This window comes from Meriones unguiculatus, assembly GCF_030254825.1.
Source record: "Meriones unguiculatus strain TT.TT164.6M chromosome 13 unlocalized genomic scaffold, Bangor_MerUng_6.1 Chr13_unordered_Scaffold_28, whole genome shotgun sequence".
Lineage (NCBI taxonomy): Eukaryota > Metazoa > Chordata > Mammalia > Rodentia > Muridae > Meriones > Meriones unguiculatus.
The window spans coordinates 6,568,029-6,592,740 of record NW_026843644.1 but is presented as its reverse complement, the minus strand read 5'-3'; the positions used below and the strand labels follow the sequence as shown (position 1 = coordinate 6,592,740).

Genomic DNA, 24,712 nt, shown 5'->3' with positions numbered 1-24,712 from the left:
TCCCAGAGACTCATACTCCAATCAAGGACTATTCATAGAGATAACCCAGAACCCCTGCACAGATGTAGCCCAGGGCAGTTCAGAGTCCAATTGGGTTACATAGTAATGTGAAGAGGGACTGCCTCTGACATGAACTGACTGGCCTGCTCTTTAGTCACCTCCTCCTGAGGGGAGCAGCCTTACCAGGCCATAGTAGAGGACAATGCAGCCACTTTTGATGTGAACTGATAGACTAAGATCAGAAAGGAGAGGAGAACCTCCCCTATCAGTGGACTTGGGGAGTGCCATGCATGCAGAGGGAGGAGGGAGGGTGCGATTGGGAGGGGAGGAGGGAGGGGCTTATGGGGGGATGCAGAATGAATAAAGTGTAATTGATGAAAAATTTAAAAAAAAGGAAAAAATAATTTAAGAACCTTAAATGACTTTCAAAAGTGGAGAAAAACATGGAGTTAGACAATTTACAGGGAGCACGTCTCGCCCCTTGGGGCAATGGTCTCCTGAACCTACTCATACCTCGGACACCACCACTGCTAGTTCTAGAACTGATGCAGGATGTTCCAACGAGGGGGTTAAGGCTTCTCATAATATTTCCTATAAGCCCACACCTGTTTATTTATATCCCCCATTTTTATTCATTATTAGCCAAATAGAGCCAAGTAATTGTGGTAATGATACTTGCTTTTTTGCCCAATGCTGGAATGCTAGTAAATTTACTACCTGGTTACTCACATGCCTCGCTGGGCGCCTGTGCCTGTTGATGCCCCTCACGCTATGACTCTCTTCAGACAGAAAAGGGATCTTGGAATTAACAGCCACCATTGTTACTGCCATCTCATTGGCGGCTGTTGGAGCTACCACCGTGGCATTAGCCATGAGTCATACTGTGCAGACTGCTCAGACCCTGAATAATCTTTTAGCCAATGTAGCTCATGCCTTAGATGTACAAAAAGGAATTAATGCTCAACTAAAAGGAGGCTTGATGGTGTTCGATCAGAGGATTGACCTCGTGCAGGAGCAAATTGATACCCTATGGCAAATTGCTCAACTTGGCTGTCAATGGAAGTATGCTGGACTTTAAGTCACTAGCATACAACATAAGAATTTTTCCTGTGCTGCAAATCTGTCTAAACAATTGTCAAGCTATATTTTAGGTAATTGGACTGGAAAACTCGATACTACGATGGAGCACCTGAGAGTGGCCATTGTCACGGTAAATTCTACCAGAGTGGACACAGGACTAGCCACAGGAATATCATCATGGATTGCTGCAGCCATGAATCATCTGAAGGAATGGGCGGGCATGGGAGCATTAGCAGGCCTTCTGGTGTTGGTCTCCTTGGTTTGCCTGTGGTATATATGCAAGATTAGAGTCTCACAACAGCGTAATGCAGCCATGACCATTCAGGCCTTTAGAGCCATTGAAGCAGGACAGTCTCCCCAAGTATGGTTGGCTACCATAAAAAGCTAAAATGTTATGCTCAGGATGCGAGGCTAAGCACTCCACTCAGGATCACCCGCTTTGGACCCAGAGAAGAGCATGTCTGATTGCATGCGGGTTGATGCCCCAGGTCCCGCCTCTGAGAAAAAGGTATCGGATGGGTCTGATGCTCTTTGGGTGGATGACACCTAAATGAACATCGGTACAAAGTCCCAATTTATTTCTAATATCAGAGATCAGACCTCTACTCTTGCCTGATGTGTCTTAAAAAAAAATGGGGAACTGTAGAGAGCTGCGTGATGCCGCGCCTTAAAGAGGGAGCTGGTTTCCACCTTCCACCTTCCCGATGGTGAGTGCTCTCTGTTACGAACAACTCTACATTTGGCTAAGGCTGAGGATCTGGCTTGCTTCCATGTATGTGGACCTATCTGCATTGCCCACGTGGCATGCTGGGGTTGGCTACCCAGAGGTTATTTAAGCTGTGGGTTGGCTTTCCCCAGGGTCAGATGATTGTTCAAGGTTCCTGAATAAACTGCATTGAAAAATAAAATAAAAAAATAAATAAAATAACAAGCTTTTTCTTCAATGGTATTAGGGGAAAAAAAAATCTGTCCCCAGCAAAGAATAGTGCAAAGAATAATAATAACTGAGTCTCCGCTGATGGGGGCACCCCTCACAGTTCTCTTCAGATGCATCAGAGAAGAATCTTGGAGAAAGACTATGAGCTACCTCACACTGGTGCTGCTGATTTGTAGATCTTCCCAGAGTTCCTCATTTCATTTGGCCATCTAGCTGAGCTTCAGGACAGTAACAGCTACTTAACTGGGGTATCAGATCAAGCAACTCAGACATGTGAGTCTTTCCCAGATGGACCCTTCGACCTTAGGAGCAGACAGAGCCCTACTCTAAGAAATCTGTATTTTAGTACAATTTTCCAGTCTCCAAGACACAAGGAGACAGTTCCTCTTCAAAGTCACAGGGTCCTTTGTGTGCACATTCCAATACACAAACAACATTCAGTGCAGATATCTCTACCCCATAGCTGAGAAATCCCAAATCCAAACAGGTCAAAGTCAACAACAATTAAAGCAAAAAGTGACCATATATTTGAAAGTAAGGAGTGGTAAATGGTTAATGAATGAAAAAAAAAAACAAGAAATAAAAAGGAAAGGACATAGATAATTCTAGATATGGTAGTGTAGAAAGTTTATTATAGATAAAAGGGACAGCACAGCCAGATGCAGGGACATCTGGGAGAGTCCAGAGGAGACATGACTGTGAGCCTTATGAGGAAAGGAAGGAGGGAGAGGGGAAAGCCAGACCAAGGGGCCAGGATAGTAAATGATAGATAAAAAAGGCCAGGTAACCAAAATGGTTGGATTATATAAGGAAGACCATCCAGGGAAAGTGGAGCTCAGCCCCTGGGCTAGAAGGCTGGGGATGCCAACCATTACCCAATCACAGGTAGAAACAGAGGGATGCTGGGAGAACCAGCAGCTGGGCCTGCTTTGCTTTGTTAAATAGATACCTCAGCCATTTGTCCCAGCATTTGAGACTTAACAGTAGGGAAGAATGAGGAGATTGAAATGATTTAACTATAATCTCCAAAATTTGTTGTAAAAAGTTAAAACAGGCTTCATGCTCCGATAGTTTTCTGGGACTAGACATGCATAGCAGAGCACACCAAGAATTATACACTCCTTTTCCTTGGGGTGCGCCATTGTTAGAATAATAACATTCCAGTTATGCTTGGCCACACCAGATTATCCAGGTCTTCTGTGTTTGTTGAATCAGTATAACTACAGAAATTTGGTTTCTAGAAATAAGTTTAGCTGCTTTTCCAGAATCTTGATTGCCTTGGTCTGTGAACTCCAAGTATTGCCAGTTTGGACATTTCCTAATCATCTAAAATTGAGTAACTGACATTTCTGTTCAAGCAGAAAAGCTCTCACCATCCTTTTTTTTCCATCCCTTTCTTTACAGTGATGACACCAGCTTCAAAGTTGGTCACTGAATTCAATTTATACATAGGTGCCTCTTTATTTGTAATTACTCACCCCATGAAACCCATGGGATGTTTGAGGAACCTCATTCACTGGTCCCTTTTTCATTTCACTTACCGGGTTAAGGTCCAGCCTGAAATGAGTTGCAAGACACTGGGCTACAAAGGCAGGATTGGGTGGTTCAAACAAGTCTTAACTACATAGCATAAAGAAAGGCCGAATTTTGGGAGACATTGCTCTAAACAGAAAATAATAAAAAAATCCATTTTTAATTAGGAATAAAATTCTTTTTAAAAAATATTTAATTTTTTCTGTGCATTAGTGTGAAGGTGTTAGATTGCTTGGAATTGGCATTCCAGCTGTGAGCTGTCACATGAGTGATGGGAATTGAAGCTGGGTCCTTTAGAAGAGGAGACAATGCTCTTAACCACTGAGCCATCTCTCCAGTCCCAGGAATCAAATTCTTAATGACTGGTAAATGTTGGAGAAGAGAAAGAAATAAGAGATTAGAGCAGTGATGCATAATGAAAGTAAAACTTACTAAGTAATACCAACAATTGACTTTTTTAGAAAGATAAATATAATTGAAAAACTACGTAGGTATACTGACTTTGAACATAAGCGGGCCCTTCTCTGGTAGAGCTAATAGCATTAATCATATACTTTTTGACCTTGATTCTACCTTCAGTGTTAGCTGCTGAGATTGGTAACCTGACATACAAAGCTACCACCAATAGATGAGTCTCAAATTTTTGAGCAGACATAGCCCTATGAAGACTGTAAATAAATGCATAGGATAGACCTTACTTGGAAATTCAATATTCACTGGCTCCATCTGACCTACCGAAATTGAACACCCACCAATCTGGTCCATTTTCACTCACATGCAAAAGTTAATAGGTGCTCGAAATTGAAAAATCACTAACCCTGTAGGGATCACGTCCCTTTTCATAGGGTGACCCCTGCAGCTGCCTGCCTTAGTCTTTGATCTAGCTATTGCCTACCCTGATTCACACAGCAATTGAACATAATAAATTTTTCTTCCTGTTCTGAACAGAAGACACAAACCATGCTCCACATGCAAATCCTTTCACTGTAACTACAATGGACAGTTTATTACTAACTCAAAGTATAAAGCTCTTTTGTGATACAGCTGTTTAACTAAATAATTTAGAAATTTTAATCAAGAGGAAAGCAAGGTCATTGTCCTAGGGGAAAACAGAGTGGGATGAAGGTGACCTCAGTCAGAAGAGCTTGCCTTGGAACATTTATCTACAAGGCTAAAGATGTAACTGTTCTAGAACTAATATCCCCTCCCCAGGAGAAATCACTGCAAACACAATTAAAAGATTAATTATGACAGCATACATTTAATGACAGCATACATTCAGCTCTGGCCAATGCTCAAAAGGAGCCAGCTGAGGACAGAATTTTGCATTACATGTATCTTGTAAACCTTAATTCACTTTTAGGTAAAGGCCTCAGGTTATGTTTTCAACAATTTAAATGGGGACTGGAGACATATAAGTCTAGCCACTTAAAAAGATGGGAGATTTACACAGTAAAAATATTTCCAGAAGTACACCAGTGCCCTCAAACAGAAGGCCATTCTTCAGGGATAGGGTCCTGAATTGAGTATGCCAGAAGAGAAGACAGGAAAAGGCAACATTGAAAAAAAATAAAACCTGGGATGGGGAGGTCTTGTACAAGCTATGTGTTAAGCCAAGTAAGCATTTTTGTCCTTCAGTTCATTTATTTAATCACTTAACAGCCAGATGGAAAATGCCATCCTCCTTTCCTCCCTGTCTCATCCCCACACCCCACCCCTCCCTACCTCTATCCTCATAGAAGCATATATCCCCTTCCCCACTTAAGTACCAACATACCCTGATGCATCAAGTCTAAATGGAACCAACTGTTCCCTTTCCCACTGAAGCTAGGCAAGTCAGTCCAGGTGGAAAGAAAGTGATCCAAACCCAGGCACAGAGTCAGAAACAGCCAGGACTCCAACTGTTAGGGGAGCTACATGATGACCAAGCTGCACATCTGCTACATATGTGGAGGGGTTCTATGTCCAGCCCATGAATACTATTTAGTTGGTGGTTCAGCCTCTGAGAGGTCCATGGCCAAGTTAGCTTCTCAAGAATAGCATCTGGTATACTACTTTCAGGGAAAATGGAAGGAAATGGTTAACTTCTGTGATGTCAGGAGAAAATATCATAAGTAGAAACAAATTCACGAGGAGTCTAATGAAACAGAGCTGCAGTAAGAGGAACACAGGGTCTCTCAAGAACATTACTAACCAAGCCTACAGTGGCCTTGGAATTGACAACCACAGCCCCATGTGGTGGGAAGAGGTGGGATCTCATGATCTGAAGCAATGCCTCCCCAAAGGCCTGGAACTCAGACCATTATGGGCTCTCTCAAACATATTCCTGGCTTTTGAGAAGGAACTCCATTTTATTCTCAATACATGGAGAACTTAGTGAAAGCTCCCAAGGCCTAGGTCCCAATCTGTTACTGCCTATGCCAAAAATGTTAATGGTAATGAGAAAGAACTATGTCATTCCCCTTATGTGAAGGCCTCATGGAATGCCTTCATTAATCAGGACAGCTGTGAACACAAACATGGCTGCTCTGACAAGAGATCACATCCAAAGACTTTCTAGATATATATGATCTGGATGGAATATAGACACATCTTTTTGCTGTACTAGGCCTAGTTTAGCAGATGAAGGCACTAAACTCCTGGAGGACAATTACATCAGGGGAATAAAAGTTACGTTAACACCTTTATGTCACCACAGGCTGTAATGTTGGTTGTGACCCTGTAAGATCGACTTGAGCAGCTTGGTAGAGGCCTGTTCTTTGATATGAGGATCGGCCTGGTAGCTGGTTGTAAATCAGAGTTGTCTCTCTCCTTTGCTAGTGTTGGGAGGCAAATTTCCAGCTCCCGCCGCTCAGCTGGCTTCTCCTCCCTGCACTCACCATGTTGCGACTTCGGACCTTGCATCAGTTCCCCTCGCAGCACCCAAGCAGCGCCGGTGGAGCTCAGAGCTCTTCACCTGGACCCAAAAAGCCGGCCCAGCGACAGGATTCTTTTCCTCCACAGAAAGGAATCCGGAAGGACACGACCCCTCTATTGACTGGCAGGTCCGGCAGGAGGCCCTGATTGGCTAGAGAGACTTGAGTGACATGTACCCCTTCCTTAGGTTTAGGCTGTCTACCTTAGGGTTAGAGTGTGCTGAAGGGACACAGCCTGTTAGTCCATGATCCTGGATTCCTGTCCAGGGCAGCACCTTCTCCAGATCTGCGGAGATTCGCAATTCATCAGCGCTAGTGCCTACACACCCAACCTCGGGACCGCCCAGCCCTCCCAACCTGGCCGCTCAGCCACTTGCTGCTCCCCTCTGTGGGAGGGGACCCTAGGCTCCCCAACTCAAGATCTCAGGGCATGCCTAAGCTTCCCCACAGCACTCAGGAGGCAGTTCTGCTTCTTCCTCCTGGTGGATCAGGCTTCCATAGCCCAACTCAACTGCAGTGAAGTTACCCATCCGTCCCACAAATGGAAGGGATCCTAGAATATTAACAAGATAATTTAATTATTTATACATTTTATAATTAAAGAACAAAATACAAATTTAGGTGACTTCTCTATTAAATTACCATGGTGTTTAAATGCTTTAGCAGTAATATACACATATATAATGTAAATATAAAACATTTGAATCACATACTCCAAGAAGCCCATTCCTAGATGATTAGCATGTCTAGAAAACATATTCAGTACAATCAAGCAATGCTGACAAAATGATTGTCTCAGAGGATGAAAACATTCTAGGCCTAGATTTGATTGTATGGAGGCTAGAAGCTTGCAGGACTAGGCTTAGGTTAGCAGATGAAGGCACTAAGCTCCTGGAGGACAATTACATCAGGGGAATAAATGTTACTTTAACACCTTTATGTCACCACAGGCTGTAATGTTGGTTGTGACCCTGTAAGATCGACTTCAGCAGCTCGGTAGAAGTCTATTCTTTGATATGAGGATTGGCCTGATAGCTGGTTGTAAATCAGAGTTGTCTCTCTCCTTTGCTAGTGTTGGGAGGCAAATTTCGGGACAAGCCCGGTCAACATGTGTATGCTAGCATGCTAATCTCTAACAGGCCTGGTTAGCATACTGTTTACCTGTGGGGTGATTTAGAGACAGTCCTCCCCGCGGCTAAATTCTATTTAGTGTCACCTACTATTTCCCAAGCATTGGAAATCCTTTACATCAATTCTACTCTTCCTCATCACAGCTTAATACTGGAGTGCTACCCAACACACGAGATGCCGTTTGCAACCCCCAAAAAACTACTTCGGAATGGATCTTACACCTAAAGGTTAAATGCTAAGAGCGGAACCTGTAGAAGACATTAGAGAAACTGGAACACTGAAGAGAAACTGAAATACTCCGAATTTGGCATGCCACCACAAGGATGATTCTGCACACAAACCCCTGCTGCAAACGCTCTGCATAGATGCGGCCCCCTCAGTGAAGTGACTCAGATGCCACCTCTGGGTCCAGCGAGCACCCAGGACCACAAGGTCTCTCCCCAGTGGCTGCTGCTCACCAGCCAGTCCCGGAAGAGACCCCGCATACCAGCTCCCGCTGCTCAGCTGCCTTCTCCTCCCTGAACTCACCATGTTGCGACTTTGTAGCTTGCCTCAGTTCCCCTCAAGCACCCAAGCAACAGAAGAGGTTGCTCACGTGGTTCACCTGGAACCACAAGAGCCTGTTCAGCAGCTGGAGCTGAACCAGCAGAAAGGTATCTGGAAGAACACGCCCCCTTTCTTGACTGGCAGGTCCGGACAGAGGCCCTGATTGGACAGAGAGTCTTGAGTGACAGGAGCCCCTTCCTTAGGGTTAGGGTGTCTCCCTTAGGGTTAGAGTGTGCAGAAGGGACACAGCCAGTTAGTCCCTGACCCTGGCTTCCAGTCCGTGCCCTCGCCTTCTCCAGATCTGCAGAGGTTCGCATTTCAGCAGTGCTAGGGCCTGTTCTCCCATAGCCTCTGTCTGCCTGCACACCCAGCCTCGGGACCGCCCAGCCCTCCCACTCTGGCTGCTCAGCCACTTGCTGCTCCCCTATGTGGGAAGGGGCCCTAGGCTCCCCAACTCTAGAACTCAGGACATGCCTGAGCTCTCCTACAGCGTTCTGCTTCTTCTTCCTGGTGGATCAACCTTCCACAGCCCATTACTCAACTGCAGTGGAGTTACCCATCTGTTCCACAAATGGAAGGGGTCCTAGAATATTAACAATTAAGGAGAAGTTTTTAATTATTCATACATTTTATAATTAAGGAACAAAATACAAATTAAGCTGACTTCTCTATTAAATTAGCATGCTGTTTAAGTGCTTTAGCAGTAATATGCATATATGTATATAATATAAAATATAAAAGGTAGGAATCACATACTCCAAAAAGCCCATTCCTGTGAGATGATTAACATGTCTAGAGAACATATTTAGTACAATCAAACAATACTGATGAAATGATTGCAGGATTCTTAACTTAGGCTAAATCATATTCATCTTTGAAGGAATGTCAAGTTATTTATAGTTATTTACAAGTATTTCAGAGGAGTTTGTTAGATTTTATAAATGACTCTCACAGGAGTTATATACTCTTCTGAAAGAACAACAGGCATTGTATTTTATAATAAATGCAAAATGCACTCTTGGCAAAAAGTATAAAATCTACTAACAGAATTTTGATTGGGACTGTGTGTTCCTCATACATTTCATTTCTGAATGTTACGATTTTTTTAATTTTATTTTTATATTAATTAAGTTTATTCAATTTGTATCCCAGCTGTAGGCCCCTTCCTCATTCCCTCCCAATCTCACCCATGCTCCCTCATTTCCATCCATGCCCCTCTATGTCTTTTTTAAGACTGATACTCCAACCAAGGACCATGCATGGAGATAACTTAGAACCCCTGCACATGGCAACTAAGTATACAAGTGGGTTTCCTAGTAAGGGGAACAGGGTATCTCTCTGACATGTACTCAGTGGCTGGCTCTTTGATCACCTACCCCTAAGGGGAGAGCAGCCTGACCAGGCTACAGAGGAAAACAATGCAGCCAGTCCTGATGAGACCTGATAGGCTTGGGTCAGATGAAAGGAGAGGAGGACCTCCCTATTAGAGAAATTTCAAGAAACAACAATTTTCTTTTGTGGCTTCATGCTTGGTTCAGATAATTGCACCTATATTTCACCTGGTACCTGTGAAAACCTTGGGAGAAAAGCAGTTAACAGATGACAATCTCTGTGGAACACTGTCTTTAGCAGCCACATCTTCCCAAATGGGAAGGGAAACAAAACAAAACCAAAATAAAACAAAACATCTGTATTAGTAAAGATTCTCTAGATGAACAGAACTGATCGAATGAATGCACATGTGTAGAACGTGGGTTTATTAGAATGGCTCACATGCTGAAAGATTATTTAATCATACTGTGAACCCTGAGATGGTGTCCTGGAAAAATCTGTCTCTAGTTGTGGTATGCCTCAGTGCAAGCCCACACCTTTAATCCATGAACGCTTTATTAAAACAGGCTTAAATAAACTCAACCATAGGTCAAGAGGTCAACAAGGGTGAGTAGGAAGGTAGGCTGGGTGCTTTCTATGCCTTTCTGAGCTAGTAAGTTTTCACCCAGGCATCTGACTCCAGCATCTTTATTGGTGACATCAAATCTTTTGCTTAAAAACAAAACAAAACAAAAAAGCCAGTAATGGTTCAGCCAGTGTGGCTGGATGTCTCAGCTGGTCTTCAGTATATACCAGACTCCTTAAGAAGTAGGCTTTAATGCCAGTTTTAAAAAAATTAGCTTGCCAGCCAGAGGTAGGGCCAGCAGACAAAGAGAAAGAGCTACCATCTCCAATATCATATGTTACCATCAGAGACTGTGGCCAAGATTAAAGGTGGATTTTATCACATCAAAAATCTAGATTGAAGAAAGAGTTTTTCCACTTTCCCAACAGTTTGGGTTTTAGTTAATTCCAGACATATAGTCAATTTGGCTGCCTAGAAGAGCCATCATAACAGAAGAAAAAACAGAAGAGCTGAGAAAGATTTTTTTTTTTTCCTGTCGCAGGCAAGGAGAACATGGAAGTCTTTTCTAAAGCATGATTTTCTTCAACAAAGGAAGCTTTGGGGTTTTACTTAGGGAATCTGGATAAGTTCAAATATAGGTTTGCCTACTTTAAAGCATGCTAAGTTAAATCCTTTTCTTAACATGGTAATAGTGTATAAGGAGAGATATTTAAATGCATCTTAGCTCAAAGTCATGCAGAAACATTTATAAAATATAAAAGTAATGGACAGAAATGCTTCTGTAATGTTCATCTTGTACCACAAGGTCTTAGATGAAAATAAGGAACACTAAAAATCGTTTGCATGCAGCCTGTACTTTCAATCATGTTGTATGATTTCACAGATATAAGTATCAAGGCCATTTTCTCATACATACAAAGATAGAGAATACAAATTCAGAAAACATCAAGGAAATCACCTATCAGCACCATGGACACTATTCTTAGAGGAACAGCTTTGTTGAACTAGTCTAACTTCACAATGAGCCTGTTTTTGCCTATGAGATGGTTGGTTCTGAGGAATGCTGCAGCTACTTTCATACAGGAGCAGAAAGAGTTCATTTTAAGTAGCCCTGGCTGCTATCTGTCTCACTGCTGTGATATCTCTGTAGAGATTACTACAATTTTAAGCGTTATTTTTATTTCATATACATGGGTGTTTGCCTCCATGTGTCTATGTTCAGTAACAACAGAAGCTAGAAGATTGCAGGAGATGGCATGGACTGGAATTAGAGCAAATGGTTAGCTACCATGTGGTTTCTGGAGATGGAAACTGTATCTTCTGTACCAATATCCATTGTTCTTAACTGCTAAACTATCTCCCTAGCTACATTTTAATTTAAAATGTATTTTTATACATTTTAATTAAAGTATATTACATTGCTTTCCCCATTTTTTGTCCTCTACTTTTTAATTTTTATTTTTATTTCATTTCATTATTTTTCCCCAAAGACTTGTGTCTGACCCTCCCCAGGCGTGACCCTGTGACCTGGTTTGTTTACACACACGTCCACCCCAGATGGTGACCAGCTCGACCCTGTCCACTCCGTCCTCCTGAGGAGACTAGGATTGAGAGAGGTGACAGGAAATGGCTCTCCCGGATGCCCCTGCTGTAGTCATGGCTATGACAAGGGATCTCTCTGTAGCTGCTTCTGGCTGTAGGTTCCCACCCAGCCCCAGGAAGGACACACCACAGCAGGTCCGGCTGTTTAGTCACTTCCTCCACCAGGTTGGGGGAAGCAGCTGCACACTCACCATATTGCAACTTTGGACCTAGCCTGAAATCCCATCACAGCACACAGCAGCTGTGCTCAGACCAGATCATACCAACCTTTAACCTCTTCTCAGCTACAGAACTGCAGCAAGGTGGTGGGAAGAACCTGCCTCTTCCTGTGACTGAAGGGAAGGAGGGTTCTGATTGGACAGTGAGTCTTGAGTGACATGAGCACCTCCCTTAGGGTTACAGTGTACTGAAATGAAAAAGTACAGTGATTCTTGGTCCAGGCTTCCATTTCAGTCTTTTTCCATATCTGCAGAGATTTGTATTTCATCATGATCTGTGCCTATCCTCTCCTTGCCTACTTTCTGTCTTCCAGTACACAGTAGGCACTTTCCCTCTTCCTCTTGGAATCAAGACAGATAGCTGTACAGTCCATTATTCAACCTGCAGGGAGTAAACAAACTTTCCCACAGGTGAAAGGGTGCCAAGAATATTAAGAATTGAGAGATTTTAAAAAATACAGAGAGATATTTGTTCTGTGTTTTCATGCTGGGGCTAAGTAAACTGCAGCTATTTTTCAATGCTAAAACCAATGATGTAGAAACAAAGGCAACAATACAAAGAATCATTGTAACTAAGAGCTGTTTGTTTTTTACTTTGTTTTTTTGAGAAAATCAACAAGATAGACAAACTTCTAGCCATAAGAAAAAGATAGACAGTATCCAAATAACCAAAATCAGAAATGAAAAGGGGGACGTAACAATAGACCCTGTGGAAATCCAAATAATTGTTAGGTCTTATTTCAAAAGACTATATTTAATAAAATTGGAAAATCTGAAGGAAATTGACATTTTTTTCCTGTGTCTCTTGTTCCTCCCCTCCCCCATTCCTTCCACCCTCCTTTCTTTAGGAACCCCGTTGAAGTCCCTTGGGTCGGGACAAGGAGCCAGAGGGCAGCAAATGAGCAAGAAGAGAGGTGTGAGAGGAAAGCTAGGAGAAAGAAGCAGGAGAGAGAGATCCTGGAACTACGTGAAGATGGACTGGATATAATATTTCACAAAAAGCAAGTATAATGTGGGGAATCTAAATGTTAGGAAACTATGAGGGTTTGGAGGTTTAGGATGCAGTAACTATTGCCCTACATTGTGTTCTAGGTTAACTAAATGAGCCCAGTCTTTGTGTGGTGATTTGTGTATACAGCTGTTTAGGATTAACAGCAAGCTTTACCAGAAGGTATATCAATAGTAAATATTAAACAACACCTACAACGTGATAGTTTGAATTCTACTTTCCCTATTGATATTCTTTTACTTATTTTTCTTTATTGCCTAAACTAACACTTGGAGCACAATACTGAAAAGGAGTGGGGGTGGTGAACATAGATGACAAGCTTCTGACCTAAATAAACTAGCCTAAACCTTTGCTCCATTAGTGATGATTTTGGATGCAGGTTTCTCACCTATAGCTTTATTGTGTTGAGAGGTGTTGCCTCTAGCCTTACAACTTTTGAAACTTTTATGATAAAGGTATTTGGATTTTTTCAAAGATTTTGTTGTTTTTTTTTGTAGACGCTATTAAGATGTTCATGTGATTTTTGTTTATACATCATTTATCATTTATGTTGTTTTTATATTTATTGACTAATGTTGTGCCATATTAGGTATAAGCAATTTGTTCATAGTGGAAATCAGAAATGAAAAATCAGAATTGAAAGGGGAGACCTAACAACAGACACTGAGGAAATGCAAACAATCATTAGGTCTTGCTATAAAAGCCTATATGGCATAAAATATGAAAATCTAAATGAAATGGACAATTTTCTTGATAGATTCCATCTTCCAAAATTAAATCAAGATCAGATAAATGGATTGAATAGTACTATATCTCCCAAGGAAACAGAATTAGTCATCACAAATCTCCCTTCCCAAATAAGAAAGCAAGCCACAGTCACCTTGATACCTAAAACCCACAAAGACCCAAAAAAAGAGAACTTCAGACCCATCTCTTTTATGAACATGCAAAAATACTCAACAAAATACTTGCAAACCAAATACAAGAACACATTAAAGATATCATCCATCATGTCCATGCTAGAGCAGTAAATGAGATCAAGGGGATACAAATCAGAAAGGAAGAAGTCAAAGTATCACTATTCACAGATGATATGATAGTATACATGAGTAGACCCACAAATTCTACCAGAGCTCTCCTATACCTGATAAACACCTTCAGCAAAATTGCTGGATATAAAATTAACTCAAAAAATTCTGAAGTCTTCCCGTATACAAAAGACAAGTGAGCTGAGAAAGAAATTGGGGCAACAACAACGTTCCAATATTCACAAATAATATAAAGTACATCGGTTTAACTCTTACCAAGAAAGGGAAAGATCTGTATGAAAAAAAAAAAAAACTTCAAGTCTCTGAAGAAAGAAATTGAAGAAGATATGAGAAGATGGAAAGATTTTCCATGCTTATGGATCAGTAAGCATAATAGCAAAAATGGTCATCCTACCAAAAGAAATCTAGAGATTAATGCAATTCCCATCAAAACATCAACACTATTCCTTACAGACCTTGAAAGAACAATTCTCAACATCATATTAAAAAAAATTGAATAGTTAAAACAACCAGTATGATAAAGAACTTCTGAAGTTATCTCCATCCCTGATCTAAAGCTATACTATAGAGCAAGAGTAATAATAACGCCATAGTACTGGCAGAGAAAAAGACTTGTGGATCAATGGAATTGAAACAGATACCCAGAAATAAACCCACGCACCTACAGACAGGCAGGACTAAGGCCAGAAATTTATACACTGAACCCCCACGGTGTGTTCTTCTCCCCATCAAGCTACTTAAGACCTCCATCCTCTGGTACTACAGCACAGAATCTCCACTTCCCCTCTCAATAGACTACCATATCAGTGTTCTGTCTGAGAGAAAAATCCTGCTTTTGGAAATGCCTGTCTGCTCTCTTTTAAGTCCATGTCAACTGCATCAATCCTGATCTAACAGACACTACAACATGCACTGAGGAAAGCAGCGAATCATTGGTTCATATTTTAAAAGTCTTCATTCAACTAAGCATTAAATGCAAAAACATTTAATGGGTAGACTTCTAGATGTATAAAATCTAACATTAAATCAAGATGAAATAAATTATTAAAACAGATACATAATAACCAAGATAGAAATGGTAATTTAAAAATCTCTCAAAAAAAAAAAAAGAGAAAAGAGAAAAGAACAGCCTAGGTCTAGAGATTCAGCATGAATTCTACAAGAGTCGCAAATAACTCACTACAATACTCCTCAAAGTAGTTCACATAAGGGAAAAGGAAAAAAACTTCCATATTTTGTTAAGACACCAGCAGTATTATCTTGATTACAAAAAAATCAATTTCTGAAAATTAATAACACAACCTAATATTGTGTTAACTAATTAATAGCTCATGTTATAAAGAACTTCTATACAGGTACTCAGTTATTCGTACAAGAGACTTACTCACTTACCTAATACATTATGACTGGAAGCCATGATTACAGACTATGTTAATATTAATGTCAAATATTATTGATTCCCATAATACTAATTATATAGTATACAAACATTCACATTTTATCTTTTATTTACCTATCAACTGAATGAAAAGTTCAATTGACTTGTTCAACAATCATCTTGACATCCTATTTGAAGTTAATCTCCAAGGCTTATAAGTGTAAGTGAGTCCTATATTAAACCTTGTTGGTTTAAAACCCATACATTACATTTATCACTAACACACTGAGATATGGTCCAGGCCCATGAGCACTGTCTATGTTCTAAAATTTATTAATGGGACCATGATTTTTGTTTCACATTGATCTTACCTTATTAATACTAAATCATCTGCGAAAGCAATTACTTTTGTTACTGCTGACTCAAAGACAGGCTATTTATTGTCCACAAAAGAATCTTCTTATGGTCTTTTGTCATAAATACAGATTGTATTTTAGGTGAAATGGTTGCTTGGATATGATGCCCTAATCTGTATCTTATGACATTGGACATATTCCATGAAATGATAAAAATTTTGGAACTTGATATATTTTTACACTATTTTCAATTGTATCTTACAGAATTTCATCTCACATTAGGAAAACATTTGTTGAAAGACATTCAAATTTGTCTTCAAATGAGTGCTTTCAGTATCCAAATCATGTAAGATATATACACATACACTTTGACAGAACCTTTTTCTATTTTAATTTGTACTTGCAACTATAAGATGAAAATGTTTTATTGGTTTGAGGATAGTAATTACTTACCAATAATATAAAATCCTGATGCTTCCCTTGCTTATGAGTGAGGCTTACCTGGCATGGAAGAAGCCAGTCCATGTTTCTGTCTTCTTTAGGTCCCATTTCAATTTTGCTCAGCAGCATTTTATGGAGGGCATGGGACACTGCATACACTGCATTCCGTATCGAATAGCTGGGCTCAGAAACGGTCACCACATCATTTTCTTCTGGTTTAATCTCTATAGAAATTGGGTATGTGTCATGATATATAGCATAGCAGGAGATGAGCAATCAAACCTGTCAATCCAGAATTTATGGAAGTAAAAATCTCCTGGGTAGTGGGAGGCTGTAGAAGACTAGAGATAGTTCATTAAGCCAGGGATAGCTCTTGTTTTCGAATATGAGAAGCTTCCTCTGAAAAAGTTCAAGTCATTCCTATTTGATAGGGACTCAAAATAAAATGTATTGGTTTGCCATGTTCTACACCTTCCTTCTGGTAGAAAATAATTTATTTACCATGTGGAAAAACTTCAGTTACTTATGTGAGTACAGAATACCTGCACTTTTACCTGTGTATGTTGGTTCAAATTCAGGAAATCAACACCAAATAGTACCCAAGTTTTAATTAGCTGTTGTTTTTCTGCAAAGCCACACAGATTTCTTTCGTTCTTTCCTTCCTTTTCTTTCTTCTCTCTCTCCTTCCTTCCCTCTTCTTCCTCCTCCACCTCTTTTTTCTCTTTGCCCATAAGTATATGCCCTCAGCCCAGCAGAGGTGGACAGATCCTTTTGTACTGAGTCCCCAGCACCCTAACAACTAAGCCCAGTGCACCTTACCTACTCAACCCCCAGCCCCCTAAAAATTATTTATAGGATCCTCCCTGCTCGTGCACCCGCAGGCCAGCAGAGGGCGCCAGAACAACCAATACAAGGTCGTGCACAGCCTCACCCCGGGCGGGGTGCACCCATCTCCCCCAGGAAGCATGCAGGCCTGGAGGGAGCAGAGGACTGTGTTCTCGTCCGCCAACACCCTGCCTGCGGTTCTGCTCCACACACGAGCCGCTCAGGGACTCCAGGCGGATGGATGGATGGAAGGCCAGGGGTGGACAAGGGAAGGAGGCAGGGAACCCCCAAATCCCTCCTACTCCCCTTCCTCCCCGCCTCCACCCCACGTGTGAGCAGGACTATGAATTCATAACTGCTTGAGATAAGAAGATTGCGGACCTGGGAAAACCGTTCCGGGTAGCAGCGCGTCGCTGGCGGAAGTCCCGCCCCTTATGGCTTCGCTTCCAGATCCGCCCCGCAGAGAACAGAGACTTCCGGGCTCGGAGGCACCGAGGCCGCCCTACCATCTCCCTGGCCTGGGCTGTAAACACAAACCCTCTACTTACAAACAGACCTTTATCCCTTCGTTTCTCACTTCGGAGCTCTTGCTGGTCACGGAAGTCCCAATGGTCCAAGATACATCGCCTCAGAGACCCACCAGCCTGAGAACTACAAACATGGCTTCGGAGCAAGGACTTCCGGGATTGTATCGGAGAACTACAAAAATGGCGTCCACGTGGCGCAATGCATTCGGGGATTGCTCGTAGTCCCGAGTTTGATTCCTTTCCTGTCCGTTGCCTGGACCGTGGACCCTGAGTCGCCTACAAATCCCAGAATCTCATGCGCGCTGTTTCCAGCATTATAAACGCTGCGAGGCGGAGATGCGCATGGAGAGACCCACGACGGTCCCGGCTTTTGTATGTCTCTGTCCGGAGTAGGCGTGGGTTGATGACGCACTTCCGGCCTGGTTTTTTTTTTTCTCTCCCGCTGGCGCGCTGGCCGGGGTCGTGAGCTGTCGTGGCCATGTTTTGGGGGAAACGGTGGCCGCGCGCCCCGCTTTCCGGGAATCTCATCGGGGTCTCGTGGCCCCGGAGGCTGCGATGGCGGTGGCCTGCGCGGTCGTGTTGGCGTTGAAAGCAGAAGCGGAGGAGGAAGAGAAGGATCCCGGGGACTGGCGGGACCCCGAAACCTCCCGGAGACGCTTCTGGCGGCTGCGCTCCGGGGACGTGTCCAGCCCGGAGGAGGCGCTGAGCCGCCGGCGGGAGCTGTGCCGCCGCTGGCTGCGGCCCGAGCGGCGCTCCGAGGAGCGGATGCTGGAGCTGCTGGTCCTCGAGCAGTTCCTCAGCCTCCTCGCGCGCCGGCTGCAGGACCCCGTGCGCCACCTGCCTCCCGAGAGCGGGGAGTAGGCAGGGGCCTGGGCGCGCGCCCTGCACCCGGCCTCCCCGCAGGTGAGGACCCCCCAAACCCCGAGACCGCAGGCGAATGAGTCTTCCCACCGCTGTGTCAAGAGCTCCGAGAGGGAAGGGCGCACTTTGGGGTGTCAGGGTTGAACAAGATCCACAGTCTAGGCCCAGGAAGGTGCAGCAGGGTTGTAGCTGGTCCCCTTGTTTCCCGATTAGCAGTGAGGAGGAGGTGGACACTGGCGCTCCTCTTGTCTCCATTCCGCACATTCAGCCTAGTCAAAGCTGCCGGGAGATGCTGCCTAGTTCAGGCTAGTCCCGAAGCCGTGTTTCAGGGGTCCCTGAGTCCAGTCGAGGTGACGTGGGTCGCTTTGTTACCCTGCCATTCGGCTCACCAGCTCCTTGCTACTCAGCAGAGAAAGCGAGTACTAACTGAGGTCTTGCGCCCCTCCAGGGCACCCCGACTTTCAAGGCCGAGGCTGAATGTCCAACCCAGGGAGAATGGCAGCAGCTGGCCGTGGATCCCCAGAACGGCTCGTGCAAAGAGAGCGCGGAGGATTAAGGGAGCACGACCGTGCCGGGTGAGTGAGGCTCCTCTCTGACGCCCTGAGGTCCGCATGGCTCTGGTGAGCCAGGGTCTCCTCCTGGATGCTGTGATAAAGCGTCCTTCCCAGAATACCCCAGTTCCTGTCCTGCCTCTGGAACCCCTCTTCTTCCCAGTATCCCCCAGTTCCCATCCCCCCCCACCTCCCTCTCCCTAAGCGCTCAGGGGAACAGTTCTTATAGATTGACCCCCTGACCCCACCGAGACCTTGGGTCCTAACACTGACATTGGAGTCCCGGGCTGGGCCCATTCTCTCTCTGCTCACATTCTCCCGTTTCAGGCCTGGAGAACCAAGCTGCCTGAAACCTAACCTGATCCCAAAGCAGTAGGAGGACTACAAGGAGGAGACCAAGCCTGCGCAGGCCTGGGTACAAGGCGCGCCCCCCGTCCCCCTGGGGATGGACTTCGAAAGGGAAGAGAAACCACCTAAAGATGCTGTTCTGCCACCGCCACAGCCCCAGGGTGCTCCAGGAGAGTCAGGGCACACAGCCACCTCTTGCGTCCCTTGTGCACCCAAGGAGGAAGGGCTTTGGAGAAGTGGAGAGCCAGGTGCACGGCCACCTCATAAGTCCTCTGCAGGGCCAAGGAGGAGGGGCTTTGGAAAAGTGACAACCTTGAGGTTGCCACCACCCCTGCCCTTGCTCAGGATCAACTGTGCCACTTTTGTGAAGTAGTCCTCTTTGGATAACAAGTTTGCTGTGGGGAGTGGAGGCTGGCTCATCTCCTCAGTCTGCTACTTTGAGTCTGAAAACACCTGGTGAGCCATGCTAATCCCCCTTCCCTTTCTTTCTCCCTCTACCTCCTCCTTCATCCCTTCATCTCCATCCTTCCTTTTCCAGCTCCCCACTCTTCTTAATTCATGTAGGAAGCATTTCCTCCTGACTGCCTTGGAGCAGTTGACTCTATGTGTTTGCAGAGAGGTTGTTAGTGGACTGGACCTTACTGTGGTCGCAAATGTAGTCCCTAAACATGAGCTGTACGTCAGCCCCTCAGGCCAGTGTGGTGCACAGGCCTGTAATTCTAGCTTGACTTTAAGAGCAGTGTGGGGTTCACAGCAAATCAGAGGCCAGCCTGAACTCTGTATAGGAAGCTCTTCCCTGACAGAGAGCAAGCCAGCCTTCAGCAGGAGCACCTGTGAACTGTAGGGAGCCCATGAAAATACTCAAGCCTAAGTCAAAGGGCAGCCTTACAACATTAAAAGTGCCTATATGACTTATCTCTGTAAATGTAGCTAACGTTGCTAGTAGATTTCAGAATTGAAATGGTTTTTATAAACATATAGATCAGTTTTATTTGGAGGGGGTTTATGGGGCGTCTTGGCAAATGATGCTGTTTTTGTCTGTGAAGACAGTGTAAACTTGGTTTTCTCCTTCCTTAGGTGGGTGAGCAAGCACATTAAGAAGCTGATTCGCTCCACAGTCCTCAGGTTGGGCTGGCACTCCAACAACATTTTGCTGGCTGCAGGGTCATGTGACTTCAAATCCAGGTGAGGATAAATGGGCACTGCCTATTGCTCAGCACTGCCAGGTACCCTTTGGGCTCCTTTATTTGCAAAGTACAGTACCATGTGAGCAGCTGGGTGATAAAGAGAGCTTCTTCGTTTAGAAAAGGAGCTGGGGCTGAGATGTGGCTCAGCAGGTAGAGAACTTGCTGAGCTGGTTACCTTCCCACAGCACTGCAGAAGCCCGGTAGGTGCTGCACGCCTGTAAACCCAGCACTAAAGCAGCTGCACTGGTGGCTGGGTGCACAGTGTCAGCTGCTCGGCCAGTGGGAGCCGCCTGCGACAGCACAGTGTCTGTGGCTGACACCTCCAAGAGTGTTCAGTGAGTCCTCGCCTGGCTGAGGGGAGGGTTGGGGGGTACAGTTAACGATCTGTACATGCTGGCCCTACACAGCAGCGAGGGGAAGGGTGGACAGCTACCGATCTGGACATGCTGACTCTCCTTGGCAGCTGGGGGAAGTGTATACAGCTGGCCACAGTCACTCTGGACACAGTAACCTAGAGCACTGCAGCTAGGGGGAGTGTATACAGCTCCCAGGATAGAGCAGCTGGGTCTCACTGGGGGTCAGTAACCCACGGCCGCCCTTCCGGCAGCACTTGTAGACAGCAGGCCTGGTCCAAGCCGCCCTCATGAAGATGATGTCTGGGAGCTGGGAGGATGGCACCTCAGATGCCTGAATGTCTCCTCACATCTGTGGTCCCCACCAGCCCCCAGGGAGATGAGACAGAGCGTGGTGGCCCAGGATGCAGAAGCAGGAGGCTCAGAAGTTCAAGGCCAGCCTGGTCTTTGTCCCAGAAAACCAGAGCTGAAGCTGCTGCCACCACCCAGCACATGCACACCCTCAGCTCCTTCCCCTGACACCACCCCAAACAGGACAGGGGCCATCTTTCTCCTGCCTTCGTGCCACCCCAGGTCTTCAGGAAGAGTCTGAATGGTGCTTTTTCACCAGACTGCGGTGAAGGTGGCTCGGTGGCAAGGGAAGAAGCCCAGAGTCCGCTTTCAGGCAGCTTGGCACTTGCCCTCCCATGGGCAAACTAGGAATGTGCCTGGGTTATGGCCTCCTCCTGGCCACCCTGTGAGGATGCAGTGGCGTGGACGGTATGGATGTGGTCCTCCCCGTGCTGACTCTACTAGTTCTCTTATGAAAGGGTCACCATGGCAGAACTGTGCTCTGCGACAGCTTTGCTGGTGTCAAGCTTTTATTTTGTTTTTTGGTTGTTTGCATTTTGTTTTGTTTTTAAATTAAATTTCTATTTTTTATATTAACTATAGTTTATTTGTAACCCAGCTGTAGCTCCCTCCCTCCCCCTGTCATTCCTCCCATCATCTCTCCTTCCCTCCCTGTCATCCCTCCCTTTCTCCCCACCAATCCTCCCTCCCTCCCCATCATCCCTTCCTCCCTCCCCATCATCCCTGCCACCCTCCCTTCCCGTCATCCCTCCCTCCCCATCATCCCTTCCTCCCTCATCTCCTCCCTGCTCCTCCCCCAGTCCACTGCTAGGGGAAGTCCCCCCCCCCTTCCATATGACCCTAGTCTATCAGGTCTCATCAGGACTGGCTACAATGTCCTCCTCTGGCTTGGCAATACTGCTCCTCCCTCTGTGGTGGTGGGGGAGGTCAAAGAGCCACAAAGGTCAAGCCAAAGACCTTGGTGTCAAGATTTCACCCTTCCACATGAATACACTCTTCCAAGCCAGGCACGGTAGTGCAGGCCCACAATCCCAGCATCCGGGGAGCCGAGGCAAAGGGATCATGCCTTTGAGGCCAGCCTGGTCTGCAGGGTACGACCCTCACATGAAGGTGGCACTGCCCAAGTTTGGTCCTCAGTGTGCACTTCACAAAGGAGGAGAACCATGTGTGATGCGTGTTTCCCCTGTGCAGTGTGTCGAGTCTGAAGACAGAATTTCTGCCACTGCTCAGTTTGTCCTCAGAGAAGAGCATGGTGGCCGAGGTGAGTGTGTGCCCCTCCTGGGATGCCTCCTGTGCTGGGCCCAGGACTTGCCTCACACACCCTCCCACGCACACACTTCCCCGCAGTGGGCACCCTAGCTGGGTGCCACCCGCTTGTGCCATTCCCAGGGTGCTCCCCTCACACAGTCCCCTGCACATAGTCTCCTGTAGTGTGCCCCTTCTCAGGGTGCCACCTGCCTGTGCCAGTCCCAGGATATGCTCCGCACACCCTCCCCCACACACAGTTTCCCGCACACAGTGTGCCCACTTGCAGGGTGCCACTGCCTGTGCCAGTCAAACAAGGCGCATGTGCTGTCCAGAGCCCACACGGAGAAGGGAGAGAACAGATTCTCATAGTCGTTTACTGACCTATATACCAAAAACACAGCTTAACGAACTAATAACAACCTGAAATGATTGTGAGTGTGTAAAGGCCCTTCTCACCGGCTGTGCTGGGGCCTCCACGCCTTGAGGCCAGCCAGGCTGGCATCTGAGGAGGAGGAGGAGTCTCTCTGGAAGCTCTGCAGATGGGTTGGCTCACCCGGGTATCCCCTGTCTGCCCAGTTCTGCAGGCATCTTGGGGTGAAGGCTCTGTAGGGAGTCTCCCTATTTGTTTGTTTCCTTTGGGGTTGTGGATTGGGATGGAACCTGGAACTCCTGAAGGCCGATTTCAAAAGCCAGGAAGGCTGTGGCTGCCCAAGCAGGCTGCTTTCAGAGGCCTTGTTGAGGACTGGTTGGCTTCAGCCATGCTCCGGTCACTTTTGAGCTTGGAAGGAAAAAGTAGTTCTTTGTGTCTGCATCTGCTGAGCCCTGTTCTGTCCCTACCAGCCCCATGCTGAGGCTGTGGCCTTTTCTCCTTCCTCCCTCCTTCCCTGTCTTCCTCCTGCCGCCTTCCCCTCCCTCTCCTTCCCACTTCCTCGCTCTCCTCTCTCCTGTATCCCTCTCCCTCGCCTTTTCCTTACTTCTCCATTCCTCTTCTCTCTCCCTCTACCTTCCCCTCCTTCCTCCTCCTTCTCCCTCCTCTTTCTCTCTCCCTTCCTCTCTCTCTCCATCCCTCTCCCTCCCTCTCTCTTTCTCTCCCTCCTTTTCCCTCTCCCTCTCCTCTGCACCAGATGGCTATGAGCCACCGTGTGAGTCCTGGGACTCGAATTCAAGACCTCTGGAATAGCAGCCAGCACTCTCAACCTCTGACCCATCCCTGCAGCCCCCTGACCTTGAACTTGTAGCCTTCTGGCCTCCACCTTCAGATAGGTAGGTCTCCATGCAAGCACCAGTAGCCAGTGTATGTGGCTTTGGGGACCTGGCCTTGGGGACCTGGCCAGGGCCTGATGTAGTCTCGGCCACATCCCGGGTGAGTGAGCCCTCCCACTCTAGGACAGGGTCTTGTCGTGTGGCCCTGAGGAATCTGGAGCCTAGTGCACCCCCAGCCATCTTTCGGTGCGGGGCTTGGGGCAATGGCCTCACTCCCTCCACCAACCTCATGGTCTCGCTCTTCTTTTAGCCAGGTGTCCATTTACGAGGTGGACCAGCAGGACAGTTGCAAATTATACACCACTGGCATCAATGGGGCCATGATGATCTGGGATTTCAAGGTATGTCTCTCCAGTGGCAGTTGGCAGCACTGGGGTGCAGCCCGGGCCATGCATGCACTATCCACTGAGCCACTTTGCCACAGTGCCTGGCAGAAGAGCTGGCCCCAGAGTCCCTAAGACAGGAGGAGCACAGTCCCTGGCAGGTGGGTGGGTGGTGGTTCTTAGCCACCCTCGTCACAAGGAAAGCTTGGTGCTGTGTTGAAGCCAGCAGCCCACACAGCTGTGCACAGACACAGCTTCTCAGTTTACACAGTTGGCTATGGGCTCGGTCTTGGAATGCCCAGGTTTGGGAGGCTGAAGCAGAGGGATTGCTCTGAGCTTGGTGCTAGCCTGAGCTAGATGATAGAACCTTACCCCACACACACCAAAAAATAATGCAATGAGCCGAGAAGATAGAACATGCATGCAACACACAAACACACACACACACACATACATGCAACAAGTGTGATAATACAAAAAGTAGTATAGGGCCTGGAGTGATGGCTTAGCAGTTAAGAGCACTCGCCTAGGCCTCAGGATTTGGTTCCCGACACCCCCTTGGCAGCTCACGACCAGGCCCATGAACTCTGATGCTCTTCCACCTTCCACAGACACCAGGCACACATGTGATGTATGCAAAAATACGAACATACATACATACATACATGCTTACATGCATATATACATAAATTAGCTGGGTGGTATAGCACACCTGTGACACCAATACTCAGGGAGGCGGAGGCAGGGGCATCTCTGTGAGTTCAGGGCCAGCCTGGTCTACAG

General features: G+C 45.8%; 1 protein-coding gene and 1 pseudogene across 1 annotated transcript in view; one reads left to right on the top strand and one right to left on the bottom strand.

The window, feature by feature from the left end:
* LOC132650643 (zinc finger protein OZF-like) overlaps nucleotides 1–17,829 on the bottom strand; it is a 41,885-nt gene extending 24,056 nt beyond the window's left edge. The window contains exons 1-2 of the mRNA XM_060375987.1: nucleotides 17,466–17,829; nucleotides 16,153–16,316 (exon numbers count right to left, since the gene is read on the bottom strand). Coding sequence (XP_060231970.1) covers nucleotides 16,153–16,221 — 69 coding nt within the window. The 5' untranslated portion in view covers nucleotides 16,222–16,316; nucleotides 17,466–17,829. The remainder of the gene's footprint in view (nucleotides 1–16,152; nucleotides 16,317–17,465) is intronic.
* Nucleotides 17,830–17,851: 22 nt separating this feature from the next.
* On the top strand, nucleotides 17,852–19,225 carry LOC132650651 (zinc finger protein 394-like; annotated as a pseudogene).
* Nucleotides 19,226–24,712: the final 5,487 nt, after the last annotated feature.